Source organism: Hippopotamus amphibius, chromosome 9, assembly GCF_030028045.1.
Source record: "Hippopotamus amphibius kiboko isolate mHipAmp2 chromosome 9, mHipAmp2.hap2, whole genome shotgun sequence".
NCBI lineage: Eukaryota > Metazoa > Chordata > Mammalia > Artiodactyla > Hippopotamidae > Hippopotamus > Hippopotamus amphibius.
In genome coordinates this window covers 44,440,578-44,466,286 of record NC_080194.1, presented here as the reverse complement: position 1 = coordinate 44,466,286, position 25,709 = coordinate 44,440,578, and the positions used below count along the sequence as shown (strand labels likewise).

Genomic DNA, 25,709 nt, shown 5'->3' with positions numbered 1-25,709 from the left:
TAGAAACAATGTAGTTATGCTGAATACTTTCTTTCCTGATGGGATTCTGGAATTTTGGTACATTGCTAGGCAGACAGTCCCTACATGATCTGCCCCTAATAAAAATTCTGGGCACTAAGTTTCTAAGAAGCTTCTGTGGTTAGCACCATTTAACACATATTGTCAAAACTTGTTGCTGGAGGAATTAAGCACGTCATGTGAGACTCAACTGAGAGAGAAATCTAGAAGCTTATGCCTGGTGTACTGTGGATTTTGTCCCATGTACCTTTTCCCTTTGCTGATTTTAATATGTATCTTCTGACTGTAATGAATCATAGCCATAAGTAGGACTATATGCTGAATCCTGTGAGCTCTCTTAGTGAATCACTGAACCTGAGGCAGGGTGGGGGACAGGGGTGTCTGTCTTAGAGCCCTCCTGAGACACATACACACATATCATGGACTAAGATTTCTTTAGATCTCAATTTCTACTAGAGAAACAAAGTCAACACATTAGATAACTTCTAAAGTTAATGATTCAGCACAGGCATACCTTGTTTTATTGCACTTCACTTTCTTGCACTTCATTGTGGTTTTTACAAATTGAAGATTTATGGCAACCCTATATTGTCAGATGATAATTAGCATATTTTAGTAATAAAGTATTTTTAAATTAAGGCATGTAGATTGTTTTTTAAGCCATGATGCTATTGCACGCTTAACAGACTACAGTAGAGTGTAAACCTAACTTTTACGTGCACTGAAAAACCAAAAAATTCATGTGACTTGCTTTATTGCAATGTTCACTTTCTTACAGTGGTCTGGAACAAACTCAATATCTCCAAGGTATGTCTGTAATAATATTTTTATTTCACTTTCATTTACTACTCAACAGGTTTCTCTAAATTCTAAAATACTCTATTAAAGTTTAATATAATGGGTAAAAATGCTATTAGGATTTTAAACTTACATAAGAGTAGCTATAACATTAAAATAATTTCTTTGAAGGCATATGAAATATGGTTTCAATCCACCTGGAAAAAGGTCAGAAAAATGAAAATCTCCTCTTTTAAATGAAAGTCTTTTACAATGTCTCTTAAAGCTTACTGGAGAACACGTATACACTCAACATTATTAATTATACTAAGATATTTATCAATCATAATTAACCTTTTGGTACAGAAAGAACACTCATTTATAGTAAAATAGTTCCTGTCTGCTGATGTAGGACTTTACTTTTCTTAATTTTGTCTTTACTTCCTTCTGCCTTCCTAGAATCATGTCAGCTCCCTCCACTCCAAAAGTTGAAACTGTGGTTGAAACGCCTGCAATACTATCATAAAAGCAGAGCAACAGGAGAAAACCTAGATGACTTGGTATGGTGATGCCTTTTTAGATAACAATATCAAAGACATGATTCATAAAATAAGTAACTGATAAGCTGGACTTCATTAAAATTAAAAATTTCTGCTCTGCAAAAGACAATGTCAAGAGAGTGACAGACTGGAAGAAAACATTTGTAACATGTATTTGATATGACTGTTATCCAAAATAAACAAGTTCTATCAAAACAATCAGAAAACAACCTTTTTTTTTAATGGGCAAAAGACCTCAACAGACACCTCACCAAAGAAGATATACGGCAAAGAAGAAGACATGGCAAATAAGCAAATGAAAAAATGCCCAACATCATACGTCATTAGGGAATTACAAATTAAAACAAGATGGTACTGTGCCCCTAATTAGAAGGGCTAAAATCCACAACACTGACAACACCAAACGCTGGTGAGGATGTGGAGCAACAAGAATTCTCATTCATCTCTGGTGGGAGTGCAAAACGATAGACCCACTTTGGGAGGCAATCTAGTAATTTCTTACAAAACTAAACATAGTTTTACCACATAATTCAGCAGCTGCACTCCTTGATATTTACCCAAATGAGTTAAAAACTTACATCTACATAAAAACCTATAAATAAATGTTTATAGCAGCTTTGGTCATAACTGCCAAAACTTGGAAGCAACCAAGATACCCTTCAGAAGGTAAATGGATAAACTGAGGTACATACTGTGAAATTAATTAAAGAAACCTCAGCTAAAATTAGAGTAGGGACAAGCCTACAGGGGGGAAGCACTCATGCCCCACCATGTATCTGTCAGTTACTCCAAATAGGAAAAGCCATACACCTGGACCTGTGACAGGAAGGTGTTACTTACTTTACTATCCACCAGGAAAAAGAAAACTTCTCTCCACCCAAAAACAGTTCCATCAATCAGATATGCAGCAGCTCAACAAAAGAGAAGCCTCCATACTTTGAACTCCCAGCTTCCTCCAATGCACTCTTTGATTATTACAGCCCTTCCCAACTCCCCTCTTTTCCCTACAAAAGCAAATTCTGCTTCCTTGTTCTCTGGATTTGCCTCTGGTCTGCCATAGTTTGCATATCCCGAATTGTAATTCCTCTAGCTATTCCCAAATAAACTCACTTTTGCCAGTAAAATAACTGGCTATTGTATTATGAAAGTTGATAATCCAGACAATGGAATATTATTCAGTGCTAAAAAGAAATGAGCTTTCGATGCTGATGAAAGAAATCAGAGATGACACAAACAGATGGAAGGATATACCAGGTTCTTGGATTGGAAGAATCAATATTGTCAAAATGAATATACTACCCAAGGCAATCTACAGATTCAATGCAATCCCTATCAAATTACCAATGGCATTTTTTCACAGAACTAGAACAAAAAATTCTAAAATTTATATGGAAACACAAAAGACCCCAAACAGCCAAAGCAATCCTGAGAAAGAAAAATGGAGCTGGAGGAATCAGACTCCCTTATTTTCAGACTATACTACAAAGCTACAGTAACCAAAACAGTATGGTACTGGCACAAAAACAGAAATATAGATCAATGGAATAGGATAGAAAGTCCAGAAACAAACTCACACACCCATGGTCAACTAATCTACAACAAAGGAGGCAAGAATATACAATGAAGAAAAGACAATCTTTTCAATAAGTGGTGCTGGGAAAACTGGACAGCTATGTAAAAAAAATGAAATTAGAACACTCTTTAACACCATATACAAAAATAAACTCGAAATGGATTCAAAACCTAAATATAAGGCTGGACACTATAAAACTTAGAGGAAAATATAGGCAGAACACTCTTTGACATAAAGCTCAGCAGTATCTTTTTTGATCCACCTCCTAGAGTACTGAAAATAAAAACAAAAATAAACAAATGAGACCTAATTAAACTTAAAAGCTTCTGCACAGCAAAGGAAACCATAAACAAAACAAAAAGACAAACCACAAAATGGGAGAAAATATTTGCAAATGGAACAACTGACAAGTGATTAACCTCCAAAATACACAAACAGCTATGTCAAAAAAAAAAACAAAAACGAAAAAAATAAACAACCCAATCAAAAAATGGGCCAAAGATCTAAATAGACGAGTCTCCAAAGAAGACATACAAATGGCCAAAAAGCACACGAAAAGATGTTCAACATCACTAATTATCAGAGAAATGCAAATCAAAACTACAGTGAGGTACCACCTCAGAATGGCCATCATCGAAAAGCCTACCAACAAAAAATCCTGGAGAGGGTGTGGAAAAAAATGGAACCCTCCTACACTGTTGGGGGGAATGTAAATTGGTACAACCACTATGGAGACCAGTATAGAGGTTCCTTAAAAAACTAAAAATAAAACTATCATATGATCCAGCAATCCCACTTCTGGGCATACATCTGAAGAAAACTGTAATTCAAAAAGATACATGGCCCCCAATGTTCATAGCAGCACTGTTTACAATAGCCAAGACATGGAAGCAACTTAAATGTCCATCGAAAGATGAACGGATAAAGCAGATGTGGTACTTATATACAATGGAATATTACTCAGCCATAAAAAAGAATGAAATAATGCCATCTGGAGCAACACAGATGAACCCAGAGATTATCATACTAAGTGAAGTAAGTCAGACAGAGAAAGACAAATATCATATGACATCCCTTATAAGTGGAATCTAAAAAAATGATACAAATGAACTTATTTACCATACACAGAGTTGCAGATGTAGAAAAAAAACATGGTTACCAGGGGGAAAGGAGGGGAGAGGTATAAATTGGGAGATTGGTATGACATAAAGACACTACTATATATAAAACAGATAACTAACAAGGACCTACTGTATAGTACAGGAAACTCTATTCAATACTCTGTAATGACCTATCTGGGAAAAGAACCTAAAAAAAAAAAAAAAAGAGTAGATATATGTATATGTATAACTGATTCACTCTGTTGTACACCTGAAACTAACACAACATTGTAAATCAACTATACGCTAATAAAAATTTTTAAAAATAAAATATAATTATGATTAAAAAAGAAAAAAAAAGAAATGAGTTTTCAAGCTATGAAAAGACATGGAGGAACCTTTAACGCATATTTAAATGAGAGAAGCCAATCTGAAAATGCTACATACTGTACATCTCCAACTACATGATGTTCTGGAAAAGATAAAACTTTAGAGACAATGAAAAAGATCAGGAGTTCCAGGGATGGAGAAGGTAGGGATGAGCAGGCAGAGCAGAGGATTCTTAGTGAAAAGGGCAGTGAAAAGACTCTTTCTAATACTAACAATGGACAAATTGCATTATACATTTGTCCAAACCCATGGACTGTACAATACCAAGAGTGAACACTAAGGTAAACTATGTACTTTGGGTGATTTATGATGTGTTATTGTAAGTTCATCCTTGGTAACAAATCTACCATTCTGGTGAGTAACAGTGATAATGGGGGAAGCTATGTATGTGTGGGGGCAGGGATCATATGGGATATCTCTGTACCTTCCTCTCAATTTTGTTGTAAAACTAAAACTGCTCTAAGAAATAAATTCTTTGGTGGGGCGGGGGGAGAAGCACAGCAACAAGATGTCAAAAGAACCAAAAAATATAACATCACCCTCCTTAGTCCAGAGGAATTAGTCCCAAAACCCACCAATCCCTCCACCAGAATCTACAGGGATTTTCAAGTGTTTCAGTAGCACAGAAACAACCATTCACCCTTACTTCACCTCACAGAAAAGAAATACTAGAAACTATTTCAGGTGTCACCGAGCTGCTGAGTATCTTAGTATTTATAAATGAATCCAGTGGTGGAAGTAGTTTCTTAATGCCTGTCCTCTGACAACTACAGTTGACCCTTGACAACACAGGTTTGAACTGCGCAGGTCCACTTATAAGCAGATATTTTTTTCAATAAATACATACTACAGTACCATATGATCTGCAGTTGAATCTGAGGTTGGTTGAATCCACTTATCCACCAGATTTTCAACTGTGCAGGCGAGTCAGTGCCCCTAATCCCCATGTTGTTCAAGGGTCAACTGCACCATGTTTAAAAGGAAGAGAAACTCTCTAAGGACATAATACCTTAAAAATAACAAACACCTGTGGCTAGTGACCAAAGCTGAGTATTGCATTCAGTCTAATGTGAACTGTAGAAGCAGCTATACTTCCTTGATGGTCCTTCCTGAAAAGGATTTGCTCTAGGGTGGGGTGACTGGTCATTAACAAAGGCAAACAAACAAAACAAACTATAAGACTACTGCATCAAACCCTCAGGAATAAAGTATCATTGTCAAAGCATCCACACTCAATACAAAATTAGAAAAAGAACCTCACTGAACTATACTGGGAAGACGCTACCCCCAATAACTTTCAAATCCAAAGGTAAACATCCTTTGGTACCTGGCTATGCTTGAGTTTTTACCCCTGTAGGTTGTGCAGCAGAATGAAAAAGAACTTTGGACTAAAGAGTCCCAAGACCTAGGTCCTAATTTGAATACTCCTACTTATTAGCTATTTGTCCTTGGGCAAATAAAAAAAAATCTCTGTGCTAATTTCCATTTCTACCTCTATCACCAGTATCGTTCTGATGACTGGCAGTTATATAGCACTTTCATTATGCCAGGTCCATTTCTAAGCACTCTATATTTTTAACTCATCTAATCTTCATAATGACCCAATGGGAAGATGCTATTATCCCCATTTTACAGATGAAGGAACTGAAGCACAGAGCATATAACTTGCCCAAGGCTACACTGCTGTAAGTGAAAGAGCCATGATTTAAATTCAGGCAATCTGGCTCTAGAATCAGTGCTCTTACCCACTATTCTTTGTTACCTCTTTAATATTAAAAAAAAAAAAGAAAAAAAAATAAGCTGAACAACCCTATAGGACAATGGGCAAAGGACAGACAGTTTATAAAAAAACAGACAGTTTATAAAAAAATAAATTCAGGTGACTTATAAACATATTAAGATATGCTCAATTTCACTCATTTCAAGATATTAAAGCTTCTGAAACAAAACATTTTTATGTATCAGATTGGCAAATATCAAAAAAAATTTTATGAAGAGTTAGATAGAGTATTCGTTATCTTAAAGATATATCAGACATGTGTACAAAGATGTACATACAAGAATATTCACTGCAAATCAATCACAATACTAAAGACTGGAAATAACCTAAATGTCCTTCAATTTCAGACTGACTGAATAAATTATCAGTGACTGAGATACAATGAATCCTTTTCTATACTGTCAGTTTTTATTCCTGGTTTGGTTTGTTGGTTTACCAGCATTTTTGTTAGAATGCCATTCATTGTGTTATGAATAACTATAAAGGCTATGGATGGTATTATACTCCTACTGAAGATTCACCAAGTTCTCTGACATGCAATCAGCCTGAGGGTGGATCACCTCACAATCCATTTAGGACATAAGCTGATTCAAGGTTGACTGCAGGCTTTGTAGAAAGCTCGTTTCACCCTAGTTTGTAGCCCTCCAAGGATCCAACTGAGAGTCTAGGGTATCTACCAAGCCTGCCTTCCTTGGAAGGTCCTGAACTTTTTTCTCTTCAACACCGAAGAACTGCTAAAAGAGTGCTTTGCTTTTCATTAGCCTTCTGTGAAGCTTCTTAGCCTTTTACCCTGCACAGTTAAAGAATCTGCAAATGCCTCAAGAGAAAAAAAGCAGGTGGAGAGGCGGGGGTGAGTGGGGGGGGGAGGTGGGGGGATGCACCTCCCTTCTCTCTGGGATCTTGGCCTCTCAAGTTCTGGTTGCCTTGGAAGCCCTGAACTATAATTTTTGTATCCCTAGCCCCATGAAGAAAGCTCTGCTGGCTTTTTTGCCTCTTAATAGCTATACTCTCCCTTTGCCAAGAATCCACAAATGTCTGAAGTCTTGGCTGCCTTGGCAACTTACCAATGCCTTCATATAGATTTTTTTTTTTCTAAACCAGGCTTTTCTAGTTATTCTCAGCAGGAGTTTTGGTCTGCTACAATCTGCTCCATCATAGCCAGAAGCAAAATCTACATTCTTCATAAGCAGTGGAGAAGACAAGATTTTCATCATGAAACCACAAACCATTACTGAAGAGGGAACAAGCAGTGAGAAAGAAGACAAAAGGAGAGAATATTCTTTTGAGAACATCAAGAAAGGAATTTTAAAAAGGTAGAAAATGTGTGGTCCAAGTCCTAAAGAAACTTACAATCTTACTAGGGAATGAAAAACATACAGGAGTGAAACCACTGTAGAATGTCAGAGTTATAAAGCTGAGCACCTGAGTGCTGCTCAGAACAGCATGAGGCACAGGTGTACAACAGTAAAGAAGAATGAATCAAAGTAGATCTTCTACAACAAAACCTATGTAAGTGCAGAGAGACACAGGAAACAAGAGGCCATTATCCACATTAATCTCAAGGTTACATGCTTATTGTACCTACCAAACTTCTGAACTACCTTCAAATGGAATATTCGAAGGGAAAACTTTAATGTTAAGTTAAGCATACCATTTAGAAGTAGGAAGGTGGAAACATGAGGAGTGAACCACAAATATGTTCTAAAACCAAAGTGCTTTCCATTTTATCTATTTTTTTTGGTTTACTCCTTCTAACTCTCCAAGAGTGCAGATAACAGCCAAGTACCAACTGTCTTAAACTAATACAACTGCTCATTTACCTACTTGCTTAAGACAGTAACAATTTACAGTAGGCAATATAAAGAGTGTCTACCTGGAAAAAAGAGGAAATGCACAGAGAAAAAGTTAAAAACTAATTATGTTCATATCCAATTTTAAGGCTGCTTACCTAAGTACCACAATTAATACCACAGATTACTACTAGAGTAACTTCAACTCTTTTAAAAATATCCTTGGCAAAGAACTAATGAAATCAAAAAGTCATAACTCACATACCGAGAACTTAAAAAATGTTTGTAACTTTTGACCTAATAATTTCTAGGAATCTAAGAAAATAATCTAAAATATAGAAAAACTTTTACATTAAAAAGATTTTCATTGCAACACTGTTCATAATTGCAAAACAAAAACTGAGAATAACCTAAATGTCCAATATTGAAGGAATGATTAGGCTAATTATGGACAGTCCACACAATGTACTATTATCCTGGCATCAAAATTATATACAAAGATTTTTTAATAATATGCAATATTGCTTTAATTAGATAGGAAACCATTTATATTAAATGACAGATGCAGTCGCCAGACTGAATATGCCTTATAATTTCAAACATGAATATTAAATATAGAAATGGAAATAAAGGGAAAAAGAAATAGCAATATAATTGTAGAAGTCACAAAGGGAGAAGAAAAATTACTGATAACATATCAAGTTATCATACATAAGTGTGTAAGAATAATGGAAATCACTAGAGATTAGGAAGTTAAAGAGGGAAGTGAGCAGTGAGGACAGAGGAGGTGCTGCGGGAGGAGAAAATAGGCATGAGACCCTTTCCCTAAACCGCTTATTAATATAGCTTATTACCTAAGACAAAATCATAAAAAGTTGTAAGGAGATTTAAATAACTACAGAGACAATGACAGATGCAAAGTCACAAAACGAACAATCGCCAAATGCATCTTACAAGCAAACATTGCAATAGACATCTGTAGGAGCAAGAGAACAAGGGCTGGGAAGGAGAGGCAAGGCTTTAGGAAGGTGGGATGAAGCTGAATCTAACTGGTAAAACTTAGATAAGTTAAAAGATGAAGGGAAACATTCCTGGTGGTCCAGTGGTTAAGACTCCACGCTCCCAATGCAAGGGGCCCAGATCCATCCCTGGTCAGGGAAGCATGCAGCAACTAAGAGCTCTCATGCTGCAACTAAAAGAGCCCACACACCACAATGAAGATCCCGTGTGCTGCGACTAAGACCTGGTGCAGCCAAATAAATAAATTAAAAAATTTTTACGTCTTTAAAAGAAAAAAAAAGATAAAGAGGAATGCATGTGAACAGCAAAGCATGACCAAAAGTGTGATAACACTACTGAGCTGCACACTTAAAAGGTTAAGATGGTAAGTTTCAAGTTATGTTTTTTACTATAATTTTAAGTGTGAAGGCTGGATAGTAAATAAATATGTTCTGCTAGAGCAGAAAGTTTATGTAGGAGAGTTGTATAGCCAGAAAGGGTAAGTTGGGGCCAAATTATAGAGAAGCTTCAACACTAGACTAGGGAATCTAAACCCATCCTGTCATCAACAAGGATAATACTACCATATTTAATCTTATTAATATGTTAAAACTATTAATAAACAATAAAACTTCAGTTATCCAGCATGCTTGGGGAATAGGGTGTTCCTTAATGTGGTAACAATTCCAAATTTGGGCAGGATCTTCCCCATACACAGTTATAGGACTTCACCATCCACATGTGTTTGCCTGATAACTTTCATTAAGTAGAAAGATTCCAGGCTGTGGAGGCCAATCAGACTCCATCACTTATCAGTGTGACACTGGGCATACTACAACTTCTCTAGCTCTCAGTTTCCCTACTTCCCAAATAAATTGTTATAAATGATTAAATGACATGATTTAAAGTGATGTCTTGTACAATGCTGGATATATAACTGATATTCATTAAATGTTAGATACATCCTTATAAGGAAAAAGAAAAATTCTACTTAATCTTTTCAGGGATAGAAATTTCTTAGAATTGTAGGAAAGTATAAGGAATTCAAAGAAAAAAAATGGCATCAGATTTTTTTCTCTATATATAAGCAGGGCAACTAGATAGTGCTTATTAACTGCTAATAAAATTAACGATAAATATTCAAATTCCAAGTTGCATCTTACTTCCTTAGCTTAAAAAATTAACCTGATTTGCATCTTGATCTGGAAAGAATAAGGAGTCTTAAGCAGCCTAAGACTGTGTAGACTTATGGCCAGATAGTAAATATTTTCGGCGTTGCAGACCAAAAGACAGCTGCTCAGTTCTGCCATCGTAGCATGAAAGCGGCCACAGACAATATGAATAAGTATGGCTGTGTTCCATTAAAAATTTACAAAAGCAAGCAGTAGGCTGAATCTGGCCTGCTGAAAGTAATTTCCTAACCCTTGGTGCTATAGATTGAATGTTTTTGTCCCCTACAAAATTCATACTTTGAAAACCTAATCCCCAATGTGATGGTATTTGGTGGTGGGGTCTTGGAAAGGTGATTAGGCCATGAGGGCAAAGCTCTCATGAATGGGATTAGGGTGCTTATAAAAGAGACCCCAGAGGGCTCCCCTGCCCCCTTCACCAAGTGAGGACACAGCAAGAAGATAGCTATCCATTAACCAGGAGGCAGGCCCTCACGAGACACTGAATCTACCAGTCTTGATCTTTGATTTGCCACCCTCTAGGACTGTGAGAAATAAATTTCTGTTGTTTATAAGCCACCCAGTCCATGGTATTCTATTATTACAGCCCAAACTGACTCAGACATCTGGATTAAAGACAAAGTAAGAGAGTAGAGATCAACAGAATTTGCAAAAGCAGGCATTAAACAAGTGTAGAGTCAAAGTGTAAGATTCCTTATTGAATCCAGAAATGGCCCAAACAACAAGGCACAGTAAGGCAGCCCACACTGGATCAGCACAGTCAAAGCATGAGGCACATGATACAGGTCACAAAAGCAAATGTAGGTATAGGAATGCTGCAGAGATGAAGGCTGTGCAGACCTAGGAGACCAAGACCATGGGGTTGTCCCCATCACTATATCCGCCACCACCCTGGGCAAAAGCTTTGGACTTAATTTCTGCTCTTTTTGAGGTGAGGAATCATCCATAATAGTCCACAAGGTGGAATGATACCAAAATTAGAAAAAGTGTAGGATTTGGAACCATATCAACCTGCATTCAAATCTACTACCCACTGGCTTTGTATCTACCAGTATTTATCCTTGCTAAGCCTGTTTCTTCATCCATAAAATGGGAGTGATATCTACCTTAACAGGGTTGTTTACCTCATCTAATCCTCCAGTACCTTCTTGGCACAGATTCTGTGTATGCTAAAATGGTAGCCTAACTGGCCTGACTCTTAACACTCTGTCTTTCTATTTATCTTCAACACTGCTTCCCTAGTTCTTTATAAAGCAGAGACTTGACCCTATCATCCTCCTGCTTAATAACTTTCATTGGCTTCCTTCTGCCTCCAAGATTTATAAACAAGACCCAGTCTACCACTCCAGCCACATTTTCTCATATTCCCTCAATACTCTTCTCTCCCCAGCCTTCACACCGTATCACTATTCCTAGATATGCCAGACCCTGTTTCTCTATATATGCCACTTCCTGTTTCCACAGTGTTTTTTCTCTTTTTCACTATATGATAATTAGTTCAAAGCCCTGTTTATTGCCCTCTCCTTTGCAAAGCTTTTCTTATTTAACCCAGAGAGAATTACATTAGCCTTCTGTAGGTCCTCACAACATTCCGCACTTACCTCAATTGTACTATGATTTATTACCTGTGTTATAATTACTTGTTTCTGCCTCTGATTACCCAAACTAAGAGGTTTTGTTGAACCCATGGGATGACCTCTAGGTATGTGTCTCAGTATAAAACAATGTCTTAAAAAATTTTTTCTGTTGAATGTACCAATGATAAAGTGCTTTAATACCAGCACCATTCTGAACTAAGATCTTTTAAAGAATTTGTTGTCTGAATAAATATCAATTTGTAAAGCTTTATAATGAAGGCAAAAGTAAACTTTAGTAAAGTCCAAGTAAACTCCAAATCAACAGAGTCCAATCTTTTGAGGTTCTATCATAATAGTTTTACAGCACCAAACACTAGATAAAACAACAAGAGAAATGGCAAAACAGAAGTAAAGGGAAAACAGGTCCACTACTATTAAAAAAAATAAAAACCAAAGCTGGATACAAGTTGTCTTCAGCCTTAAAAATTTAACTGTACACACATGTGATGAGGAAGACTGGCTTGACAGCAGTTAATGAAAAAAAAAAAAAGTTATGTTGCCTACAGACTCAGGATGAGCAAGGCCAATGCAATCTTTGGCAGTATTAATAGGAATTTAGCATTCAGGTGGAGAGACAGTAAATCCCACTACATTTTGCACTGGTCAAGCATTATTTAAAGCATGAGGGTCAATTCTGAGTGGCATATCTAAAGACGAAAAGAAGGGTAAAGGAATCATGATATATAATCCAAAATCTTTTTTTAAGGATTTTCTAAGGACTCGTTTTCCTTTATTAAACATTTACTGAGTATCTAACACATTCTAGGTACCATATTAAGTGCTGAGTACACAAAGACATAGTCCCTGACCTCAAAGAGTTCAGTGTAACGCCAGAGACAGACACGCAAACAAGGAACTGAAGTCCAGCGACATGACGAATACACATACTCACGTGGTGACACAAAGGAAAGTAATCAACTCCTATTTGAAAAAAAAATTCACAGAGCACTTGTTTCACCTCAGTATAATCTGACAGGATAAGAGGGAAGAGTATTCCAGGCAGAATAGGTGACAAAAGGTCAAAAAGGTTTCAAAAAGCATTATATTACAAGAACTCTAAGCAGTGTAGTATGACCAAAAATTTGGGAGAGGGTGAAAGAGGACCAAAGAGATGAATCTGAGATGTTTAACCTAAAAATTTAGATAGAAATAATCATGGTCTTTAAATTTTTGAATATTGAAATTAGGGAAGAATATTTTGATTCACTAGAAACTTAACTTTCAAAAACAGAGAGCAACTTCCAAAAATAGAGAGCAATGAGTACAGTCGCCAGAATGGGAGAAATATCCCTACTCATGTATAAGATCAGCATTCCCCTGGTATTCTAGATCTCATCCCTAATTACTAATGATACTGAGCATCACTCCAGATGTTCTATTGGCCTTTCACTTTCCCTCTTCTGTGAAACGTCTATTCAAATCTCCTCACCATGTTTCTAATGAGGTGTCTGCCATAGTGATTTGTAGCTCTTCACATATTTTGGACATTAATTTTTTGTTAGTTATTACACTGGAAGTATTTTCTCACATCCTGTGGTTCATCTCCCTACTTTATCTTTTATCATACAGAAGTTTTGATTTTTAATATGACCAAATTATCAATCTTTTCCTTTATTCTATATATTTTGTTTGTATAAAGAATTCATTCTACCCCATTTTCATAGATACTCCTAGTATTTTCTAAGTTTTATAGTTTGACCTTTTATCCATTTGGTATCAACATTTTGTGTATGGTGTGAAGTAAAGAACTATTTTTTCTTGTTTTCTATAAGGTTAGTTAACTACCCAAAACTGAAAATATCTTTGCCCCACTGATTTGTAATGCCACCTGTCATCTACCAAATTCACATATATAAGGACATGTTACCGGCCTCTTTAATTACTTTTAAAACTATTTAACCCTGGTTCAGTGTTCCTGGCCACTAATCACTTGTATTGACAAGTTCCACTAAAAAAAATAGAAATTAAAAAAAAAATTCCCTTCTATTCCAAGTGTTCTAGCTTTTAAAATAATAAATGAATGGTACATTTTGTCAAATGCTCTTTTGAGCATCTACTGAGATGATCATATGGTTTTACTCTAGTTTATTAATATGGTGAATTACATTAGATTCTTAATGTTAAACTAAATTCTCATTCCCAGAATAAATACTACTTGATTGTGATTTTTTAAAAATAAATACATTACTAGACTAGTGCAGATTTCACTTGGAACTTCTAAAATCTACATTCATGAGATTGGCCTATATTTTTCCTTTCTTATACTGTGTGTCATTTTGATATCATGTTGTAAAAGCCCCCCAAAATGAGTCTAGAAACATTTATTATTCCCTGGAATGGTCTCCACCAGGATTATCCAATCCTTCAATATTTGGGTAACCTGTAAAACCATCTGTGCCTTGTATTCCTTTAATGGATAGAATTTTTCTCCTGCTTTTTACTATGAAAATGTCTCAAATATTTATTAGAGAGACCAGTACAATGAACCCAACATATCCATCACCCAGCTTCAACAGTCTTATTTCATCTATTTCCCTAATCTTTACTTGTCCCCCTCCCCTTTAATGAATTATCTTGAAGAAATCCCAGACACTATATCATCTTAACCTAAAACCATTTTAGCATCTCTCTTAAAAATAAGGACTCACTGAAATATGTAACCAGAAAACTATTTCACACTACAAATTTAATAATCTTTAATACCAAAAAATACCCAGTCAGTACTCAAATTCCTACCAAATATTTTCATACAGTTTTTCAAATCAGAATCCAAATTAGTCCGTACACTTAAAATGATTGTGTCTTTTAAACTGCAGGTTTCCCTTCTAGGTATTCCTTTTTTTCCCCTTCTTCACATATTTGTGGGGGAAAAATGGGCCATTTGTCCTGTAGTTCCCCTCAGTCTGGATTTTGCTCACTGCATAATTAATATGGTGATTTTACTATTACTTAGTGGGTAGATTTTACTATTTGTTCGATTTCTTTTGTAGTTACATTTCTATTATTTTCTACTCATTCTTGACTCAGCTGTGAGAGGTTGTATTTTTTAGGAAACTATTTTATACAGTCTTTCAAAATCACAGGCATAAAGTTTTCCATATTCTATATGTATGCGTTTTTTTAAATCCTTACCATATGTGTAGTCGTATTCCGTTTCATTCCTAATGTTATTTATGCTTTTTCTTTTTCCTTGACCAATCTTGCTTGAGATCTGTCTATAATATAGAGTCTATATTAATATCTTCAATGAATTAGATTTTATTAATCCTCTTCACTGTTTTCTACTTCATTAATTTCTATTCTTATCTTTATTCTTTCCTATCTTCTACTTCCTCTGGGTTTAATCTGCTGTTACTTTTCGAGCTTCTTCAGTTGGCCACTTAATAATTTTCAGCTTTTCTTCTATTCAAAAGCCTTATAGATTCTAGGACATAAATTTTTTCATATTAATATTGCTGAAATTGGGATGTTTCTTACAATCAGTCTTACAATCACTGTCAGTCGGACAAGCAGTGATGGCGCCACTGTCATTGCTTATATATGTATTAACATAATTAAAGAATAAGCTCTCAAAAGTAGTAGTTATTTGGTAGTTATTCCTGGTGGCATGACTAGACAACTGTTAACTTCTCAATGTTAGTCAATAAACCTATTACAGACCATCTGACAAGGAAATATCAGTCTCATCTAAAAATCTTCTGTTGATACCTTCTGGCCAGTTCAAGAAAAGAACAGGATCAAAATTTGTTGGGTGCCAGCAGTTTGAAAGAAAATGCTGGAGACAGCTATGGAGCACTCTTTTAAGAAATGTTCTGCCACCAATGCTCTCAATGACATAGGGAGCAATACTATGTAGAAAAACACAAACCTCTGTGATTCTGTCAGAAAGTGATTTAGAAGAGTCAGACTCTGCATATGAAGTCACAGAAATATTCTAATTTATTACATCACTTCCTTTTATAAATATATTCATGAGTGATATGCTAAATCTATATCTAAGTAAGCTTATAAGAGTTCTTTCAGTAAGTATAAAGCTTAAAACTCTAAGTGATAGGAAAGCACTGTATTTGGAAAGTAATAGTCCACCTCACAAATGATGACAACTTAAGATTCAATGAAATAAGATACAGGCACTTAAACTGTCCTCTTAGTATTGCTTTAGCTGTATTCCACCGATTTTGACATAGTGTTTCCAGTGTTATTTAATTCTAAATATTTTCCAATTTCCATGATTTTGTTCTTCATTCATACATTTTTAGTTTATTTTTGCTTTTACTTTTTAAATTTCTAAACGTGGACAGAAGGTGAGGGGAATCAGTTATATTTGTTATTAATCTCTAATTTTATTCTATTGGGGTCAGAAAACATGGTTTATATATCAAGCTTTGTTATTTGTTGAGACTTTCTTTGTGCCTAATTACATAAATATTTCACATTTGATTAAAAAGAATGTATACTCTCTAATTTGGGAAGTGTATGGTTCTATATATGCATAGTAGATCAAGTTATACATTGCATTTGTTTTTAGTGGTTATCCTTAAATTTTTAATACACATCTGACTGAAAGCCTAAAGTTAACCTCTCTATCCTCCTCCTGAACTATATATAACTCTTTAATGCTGATCACTTTCCCTCCCAGCTTACATTTTATCCTCATCTGGTATTTTAGGTCCACTTTGGTTTTAGCCTCAACAAATCATAATTATTTTTGTTCTATACAGTCAATGCTTAGTTTACCTAACCAATTTCTTTGTTCATCATGATTTCTTATGTCCTTCTCTCTCCCCTAAGTTATATTTCTTTCTTCCAGAAGTGCATTCTTTCATGTAATAGTTCTTTCAGAAACAGTGTGGTAAATTCTCCATATTTTTGTTCACCGGATAATACTTTTATTTTGCCTTCACTCTTAAACAATAACTTAGCTGAGTATGAAATTCAGATCTTTCTCAGCCCTTGGAAGATATTATTCAAGTTTCTTCTGGCCTCTCTTTTTAAGAGACATCTGCTCTCAGTTTGATTCATGCTCTTTTGTCTTTCCTTTCTGGTTGCTTTTAAGTGTCTTTAGTGTTCTGCAGTTTTATTGCAATGTATTTAGTTGGGTTTGTTTTGGTTTGCTCACTTAATTCTTGCTAGGCCCCCATAAGTCTTAAACCTAAAAATTCATGTCTTTTTAAACTAATTCCAAAAACTTCTCAAGTAATCTCTTTAAATTCCATGTCTCTCTCATTTTATCTTTCTCCTTCTGGAATTGCTATTAGATGTTGGGTCTTCTTGCTTAGTCTTTCATTTCTCTACCTCTTTCATATTTTCCTTCATCTTACTGTTCTGCATTCTCAGGATTTCCTCATATCTAACTCCCAGCTTACTAATTTCTCTTCAACTGTGTAAATTATTGCTTAACTTATTTACTGCACATTTTTTAAATCTCTCTGTACTTTTCATTATGTTTCTTTTTCAAATGTATGTTTCATGTCTTATTCATTTAATGGGATGTCAATTAATTGTTTAATGTCTTTAGTCACCTAAAATATGGTAATTTAAATTATCTTTCAAACTGCCATTCTACTATCCCAGGTCTTAAAAGCTATAATTCTCCCGCCTGTAATATCTGCTGACTCTGGTTTGTGGTAGAAAATTGTTTCTTTGTGTCTCACTTTTAATTATAAACTCATCTGTTGGGTTTATTTCTTCTGTGAGAATTTCTTGTCACCCAAGATATGAGTACCCTTTCAAGTCTTGTTTTTCCTTTCTCCAGGTGACACAGGGGTATCACTAGCTTGGAGCCAGCTTTTATATTAATTTCTCAGCATGGGGATACCTGAACCATAGAATATAAACTTAGGTCCCAAATATGAGCAAGGCATAGGTCTTGTGCTTCAATTTCTCAGGGAAGATTCTTTCAATTTCCTCTTTGTATAGAGCCCAGGCAAACCAAGACAAGATTTCTTATTATTCCCATATGTCAGTGGGAAGATTTTTCTCTAGCATATCCTTTCACCTAGGATGGAGCACATCAAGAATCCCAGCTTGATGCAAAAGTCTTGGTTTTGGTTCCTTTTTCCACACAGTTTAAAAAAAAAAACTCAATCACTAAGAATAAAAAACCAGAAATAACCCCTCACTCTGTTCTTTCATCTTTGTCCAGGGCAACACAGCATGAGCTCAAGGGCTTAATGAAGTTTTGGTTTTTAGTTCCATTTTTGTTTTTGGAACCTAGAGATTTTCCTGTCTTTCCTGCAAGCTCAGAAATGCCTTTAAAAGACCAGTTGTTTATCATCCAGCTTTTCTGGATATTTGTAGCAACAGAGTCTTCAGTTAATCTCACCCATCTTGCTAAAAGAAATCTGGGATCTCCAATTGATTTGCTACATTACCCCATAGGAGTGATCTCTCTAAAATGCAAAGATGCACTCCTCTTCGAAACTCTTCAGTGGATCCTCGCTTCTTAGCATTGCATTCAAAGTCCACTATTATCCAGTAACTGCTTATTTCTGCAATTCTGCCTCCTTCCACTCTCCCACATGTATTCTATGCTCCAACTACCCATATTTGCAATCCCTAGCACTCTCCTTTTGTTTCATATTCCTATGCTTTTAAATGTATTGATTTCCCTCAGTTTTATCCTGCCTTCATCCACCTACTGAATACTCATGGTCAAGTGTCTGCCTTTTACTGAAGCCATTCCTGACCCATCCAAGCTGGGTTCTCTTTTTTCGTGAAAAGAGCTAACATTTGTTGAGCTCTTTATAGGCTAATAACTCATTCTAATAACTCATTTAGCCTTGACAACAGCCCTATGATTTTGCTACCATTACTATCCCCATTTTCAAAATGAGTAAACTAAGGTACAGAGAAGTTAAGCAATGTACCCAAAGACAAACAGCTATAAATTGCAGACCTGTAATTTGAACACAGAGAGTATGTCTCCAGCTCCTGCTCCATTAACTTGCTCTCTTAATATATACTATAGTGCCTTCTACAATTATATCTTGCATTAGTTATTGCATTTATTACCCCACATTCCAGTTACATGTTTATAGATCAATCTTCTCAACTACAATGACCTTAAGAGACAGCATTATGCTTTATTTCTATTTGCAGCCCCAGTGCCTAGCACACAGAAGGCCCTCACCTCAAAATGGGTACTAAATTAATGAATAACTAAAGGAAACATCCCCACAGTCACTGCTTTACTCCAGTCCCTCTTCATTTCTTGTCTGAACTACTAAAATAGTCCCCTAACTAGACTCCTTTCCTCCAGTTTCTATTCACATCTTTCCTCCACACTACAACCAATACTGTCTTTCTAAAGCATATGACAGTGTCATTCCATTCCTTAAATATTTTTAAGGGCTCCACAAGGTCTATAGGATAAAGTCCCAAATTCCTTCAGCATGACATACCATGACCTTCATGATCCAACTTCTGTAGTTTCTTCTCTCCTCCTTCCCTACTGGAGTCCCACATTCTATCTATATTTAACTTCTTGTCAGTTTCTGAATATGTGAAGTGCCTTCATGCCTTTGTACATGCAGGTTCTTCTGCCACGAATGGCTATCTCCTCCTCCCTCACCTGGAGAATTCCTATTCTTTTCCCAACGCACAAAACAAATGCCTTCCTCAAGTTTCCTCAAAAGACTGTCAGTTTAAAAAAAAAAAAGACTGTCAGTTATTCCACTGCTCTACTCTTCTTGGCATTATGCATTTACCTCACTTACCACTTTGTATCACTTTTTGATAAGGTGTGTTTCCCCAACCAGGCTGTGGAATCCTAAAGGACAGGAACCATGTCTTATTCATCTTTTTTACGGTATTATCTTACACAAGTGTGTGCCCCAAATCTCACTGAATTAGTGCAATGAAATTTGGCAAACATATCCTACATCCTACACTAAAGCAAACTCAGAAACAAATGAATTCAAGGCAGGCAAGTCTTCTAAGATTAAATGGAGTAGAAATATGAATGAAAAACAAACACCACCTAAATTGCTGCTGCTCAATCCTGAATTCTATAGAATGGAGCTATTCTGTCAACAGTAACAATGGCTTAGTTTATGAGGTAATCTCATCCTGTTTTAAAGAACACAAGGCAAATATTTCCACATTAGTAAAACACATAAGGACACTCAAATTCTATAATATGTGTTACTAAGGATAAAAGTTGAGTCATTTTATATATTTTAAGACAAATCCCTTCAGACAAGGGAAATTCCTGTCCTTTTACACTACAATCACATGATTTCATTATTCACTAGTCCTAAATGCAATTTAGGTTGTACACATAGCAAACAGTGTCTGCCAACTGAGTAATAAACCATAACTACTTGTTTTTCACAGAAAGAGGAAAATTTTTAAATGTATAAATGTTAACCCTAAGTGAACAGGCAGGTTGGAGTGGGATAAAGGGAAGGAATAAATGGGGCACTATTCAATTTCTTTGATTTATTCAATTTTTGAAATGCACTTTTAGCACTACAAATAGAAAAAAAAAATTAAACTGCCAATTTGAAAGATTCATTAGCCTTTGTCTAGCTTTTCTCTTCAATTATTTCCCATGGTAAAAAGAAAAAGAACTGTCCTAAAAGGGGCTTGGTTTCAAGTTCAAAGGCAGCATAATCTAGAATAATCATCCTTGATTTCAAATCAAAAGACTAAATGAATTCTTAAAATTAATTAGTATCAATGAGGCTTAAATGTTCTTATAGTTGCAAATCTACCTATGTACGGAGGTGGTAAATTTTCTTTTTTTAAAAAAATCAATGGACCAGGACTGTTTCTAAATTCAGAATACAAGCTCTAAGAGGGAGGGATCTTTGAATATTTCATTCACTGATGTCATCTAGAACAGTGTCTCTGGCACAGAGTAGCCACTCATTACATACTTGCTGAGTATTGCTCAAAATGGTCCAAATACTTAATATGTCAATACATACAATGAGCTACAAATCCTCCAAGAACATAAAGTTGAACTCTAGGTTCATTCTGAAATGATCACTGACTTAGCCTTCAACACACACTGCTGCACAATCAACTGATACTGTATCCAAAAGCAAATTGACAACGTATCTTAGAGTGAAACATTTAATACAGAAGTTACTAAGGTTCTGAACTCTAAAGCTTGCCAAGAAGGTGACAAAAAAAAAAATCACCAGCACAACCAAAATTTTCAACACACACAAACTCTTGCACTCTTTTCAGAAAAAACTCCAAAATTCAATTCCACTGAATTCCAAAAGAGCCATGGGGCTTCTAGAAATTAAAAAAAAAAAAAATTGTAAGAATTTCACTTAAACACCAGTGAATTTACTACAAAATTTCATTTCCAGTTTTATAAAGCAGACCTACCCTTTCTTTTATCAATTGACCTAATTATGCCAAAAGAATATTGCTAAGCAATATACTTGTGAATATACCTAAAATTGCTAATTCTGTTGCTGTTTCCCACTCATAAAAGTGTGATGTAAATCTTTATGAAACTGGTATTTTTACTTTCTCTATTAAAAGCCATCACGAACATTTTAACTGTGAATTAGGCTATGTTTTAGCGCTTATTTAAGGGTTAGCCTTTCAGCCCTTGTTATCTGCTACTAACCTACAAAGACCTGGTCACTCTCTTCTCTGTTCTGGGCCTCAGTTCCCTCTTCTGTAGAAGGAGGTACCTGGGTTAAAACAATAGTTCTTAACCCTTTTTTTTTTTCCGCAACCCTCTGAGAATCTGGTGAAAGCTACAGGTGAACTCCTCATAAAAATGTACATATACACTGTATAACAATTTTATGAACAATAATTTATAATGGCAAAAGATTGGAAACAACCTAAATACCCACCAACAGATGATTAAGTAAATTATGTTACATTCATTAAATGAAATTTCTTGTAACTATAAGTAGAATGAAGAAACCTTCTATGTACTGATATGAAAAGATATCCATCTTGTACTGTTATATGAAAAAAAGCAAGTTACAGAACAGTGCATATAATATATAACCTTTTGTGTAAAAAGATCAAAAAATAAAATAAATATATTTCTATTTCCACGTATTAGCATAAAGAAACTGTGGAAGAATCAAAATGAATCTCTGGTGAAAATGGGAACTGAAGAAAGGGGTAGGAGGAATCTTTCCAGTGTATACTTTCTTATATTTTTGTTTGAATCAGTGAATTGCCTATTAAAGTTTTAAATTTAAAAAAATATTGCATATAAACTCAAGAGGTCTAGACAACCTGCTAAAGCTAGAAGATTATTCCCAAACCCTGTTCAACAATATTCTTCTATAATGTTTTGACGTAACAAGCATGTAATTATATACACTCAATGATCCAACAATAAGAACATATAAGGAAAATTATTTTTCATGATGGTCCTCATACAAACATATAAAGTAATTGGTGGATAGTCAGTGACTCAACAGAACCTAATCTGGAATCTCATTTTATATTGTTTTTCTTTATCCCCGATACACAAATTATTTCAAGAAAAAAAGTCTGCACAAATCAAGTCATACGCCCTCTCATGGTTCAAATCTCAGACCTGATATTTCACAAGGGAGTCCAGGTTTTGGAGATAGAAATTTCTACCCTACCTGACCATATAATCAATAGAACTAGTAGGGAGACCAAAGATATACTGTCATTTTTTTAACCATAATCTTAGAATTTGAAGCAAATTAAACAGCATATGAGCTCATTACACAGAATCGACAAATTAGATGATGTTTGGGGAGGCCATCACCCCTTATCTGAGCAGGAATCAGATGGAACTGGGTTTTAATCCTTGGGCCAGTTACTTAACCTCTCTTGGCCTCAGTTACAGCTGTAAAATGGAAATAAAAGTACCTATCTCATAAGGATGTTATGAAGCCTAAAAGGAATAATAAGGAACATAGAAAGCAAGACAGAAATAAGAGCAAGCTATCCTAGGACAGTGGCAGTCTGCCTGCTTGAATCAAAACAGACAGCATTCTGGAACCTGTAGCTTCTAGGGACCGCACTTTCATATACAAGCAATGCCTCTTTTTCCTTACTGAAAATAATATATAGTAGAATTCTTAACACAAAAGTGCAAATATCTGGTCTTTCCTAATTGTTTTTTGAAAAATCTCTTCCTAGGTAAGCTCTTATCAAAAAACTCTAGCTGTTGTGTTGACTGGGTGTGTCTCAAAGAGTCCGAAGATACAACACAGTTTTGTTTTGTGTTTTCAACAGGGCACTTTCTATGTCAAGCTCAGCACCAAAGAGTGGCAGGCTGCTGGCGGGAGGGGAGTGGAGGCAAAGAAGTTGAAGACAACAGTCCTTCAACAGACTTCTAATTGCCAGGAAAATAGTAGGAAACTTACACGGCCATCGAGACGGAAGCAGCCTCTGCCAACCAATCTCCGCTTCCAAAACTTTTAAACCCCATCCATTTTTTGTAGAGCACTATTGGAGCTCATTATTAGTATTATTATAAATATAAGTAGCCGTCGTTTATTACTTCTCTACGTGCCAGGCTTTTGCTAAGTGTGCGTTTTTCAAGATCTTGTGAAAACTACACATATGAGCTCATACTCTCAACCCACTCTACCCTCAAGTCTGAAAAGCTCCCTTCACATCCTCAAAATCAATCTGCCCCTTAAACTCCGTAAAGGCCACAGCTCTCACTGACCATTCTGGCCCTGGAGTCACATCTTCACAAGCAATTCAACCCCAAGCTCTTCATCCAACACTAAACCAAGCGCTTCTCGGATCCTCCACAGCCCCTGCGAAGTTCAGTACCCTCCTCCACTCATCAATTCCAACCTGGCCCTAACTTGTTCCAAGAAATGCTACGGCTCCTTCCAAACTTCTGACTCCAAATCCATCGTGCCCGTACTTCATTCCGAAGTTCAAAATTCTGAAACACATACTGCACCTGGGCTGAGGCCGGTTCCAACCCCACGAGAACTCTCCACGCCCGCTCCAGCAGGGCCTGGGACCCCCCACCCGCTAACCAGGCCAGGCCAGGACGCGGCGGCCTCGCTCCGGACCCCAAGGGGAGGAGGGGAAGCTCCACCTGGCTCCGCGGGCGCGGTGCGCGGCTCCTGCTCCGGCCTGGGCCCCGCAGCGGCCGCGCCCCCGTCCCGACGCGGGCGGCAGCGCTCGGGTGGGCCGCGGCGGGCGCGCTCGCCCAGCACCTCCGCGTCGGCCTGCCAGTCGTCGCGGGCCCGACGGCGGGCCCAGCCCGGGCCGCGGGCGCGGCATCGCGGGCAACCCGGGCCCGCCGCGTCGGCGGCGCGTTGGGCGCAGCCTCGACACAGCGAGTGGCCGCACGGCAGGGCCGCCGCTTCCCCCGGGGTCTCCAGGCACCCGGCGCAGTCCGACTCCTCCGGCCGCGGCGGTGGCGGCGGCTGCAGCAACGGCGGCGGCAACACCAGCAGCGCGGGGCCAGAGGCCGGGCCCGGGGTCCCAGTCTTGGCTGCCGCCATCTCGTCACAGCGGCCCCGCCGACCCCGCCGACTCAGAGCCGCCGCCGCCGCCGCGGAAGAGGCCCGCGTACTCGGACCTGCCGCCGCCATCTTGTTTCCCGTTTGTAGGGAGAGTCGGTTGCGAGGGAGAAGAGTAGAGGGCGGGGCAGTGTGCGGCGGGCAGCGCTGTATACATATTCATGAGGGGCGGGGCTCCAGAGAAGGCTGTCCCGGGACCTGGTTGGCGGGAGGTGAAGCCTTATTAATATTTATTAGTTATTCTTTATATACCTGGTCTTCGGCTTCGCCTTCCAGTCTTTGCAATTTCCTCTTCCTGAAGCGAAGCTAAGTTGAGAACTGAGAGAATTTATCTGGAAACTCTGAGCGATATTAAACTTTGTGAAGTAATTACACTTATTTATCCTGCAATACCCTGATAACTGAGGCTAAAGTGAGTGGGGAGCATGTGAATTATCCAGAACCCTGCCTCAGTGCTTCATTTAATGTGGGAAAAGCTGTTGTGACAGACCAGTCCTACCCTGACCAGCCACTAACTGCCACAAATAGCAGTTCTTGACAGTCCACATCTCAATGTACTCTCTTCAGATTCCTTCCCGAAACTTCCCTCCCTTTCCTGGGGTTTTCTCCCCCGCCCCCCCCCGACTCTTTCTCAGACTCCTTTCTTGAGCCCCCCACCTTGTTTGGGGCTTAAATGTGGGTATTCCTCCAAGCTCAGGCCTCAGTCCTATTCTCTTCTCACTCCCTTCCCTATATTGCCCCGCAGCCCCTACTCCACCTCACATTTTCTTCCGGCTGAAACTCCCAAATTGGTATCTGCCGTCCAGACCTCCTGAGTCCAGCCCTGCATAGTCAGCTGCCTGATGGGAACGTCATCTTGAATGTCTGCATCCCTCATGTACCAAACTAAAGTCACAGACTTCCACCCTTCTTTCAAAACAGCTCTTCTTATTTCCCTCATTCTAGTAAAGGTACTATTCTCCCAAACCTGGTCATCTTTACTTCTCCCTCATCTCCCACATCTGTCAGTTCCTTAGTCCTGTCAATTCTCCCACCAAAATGACCATTTTCCTACCTATCCTCTCCTCTTTATCCCATTCCCACTGCCCAATTCACGTCTCATCATCTCTCACCTAGATTATTGCAGTAGTTTCTATAAACTGTCTCCCTGCCCACAGACTCTTCCTCCAATCCATCCTCCATAGCTCTTAGAGTTACTTCCTAAAGGACAGCTCTGACCATGCCATTCCCGCTTCGTTTAGTCACCGAGTGAGGTGCTCAGACTTTGGTGCCAGTCCTTTTTCTGGATACAGAATGTATGGGAGAAACAATGACTTCCCTCTGACAGAGAGATGGTTCTGCTACAGCAATTCTCCCACCCTTTGCTTTTTTTGCACTAAAGTAGATTTGGAGCAGAAAAGCATTAAGCAAATGGCATTTCCTGTTGGGAATCTT

At 37.4% G+C, this 25,709-nt stretch overlaps 1 protein-coding gene across 1 annotated transcript in view; it reads right to left on the bottom strand.

Annotated features, from left to right (window-relative positions):
• RNF169 (ring finger protein 169) overlaps positions 1 to 24,368 on the bottom strand; it is a 92,014-nt gene extending 67,646 nt beyond the window's left edge. Inside the window, exon 1 of the mRNA XM_057748256.1 lies at positions 23,846 to 24,368. Coding sequence (XP_057604239.1) covers positions 23,846 to 24,347 — 502 coding nt within the window. The 5' untranslated portion in view covers positions 24,348 to 24,368. The remainder of the gene's footprint in view (positions 1 to 23,845) is intronic.
• Between the last annotated feature and the right edge of the window lie 1,341 nt (positions 24,369 to 25,709).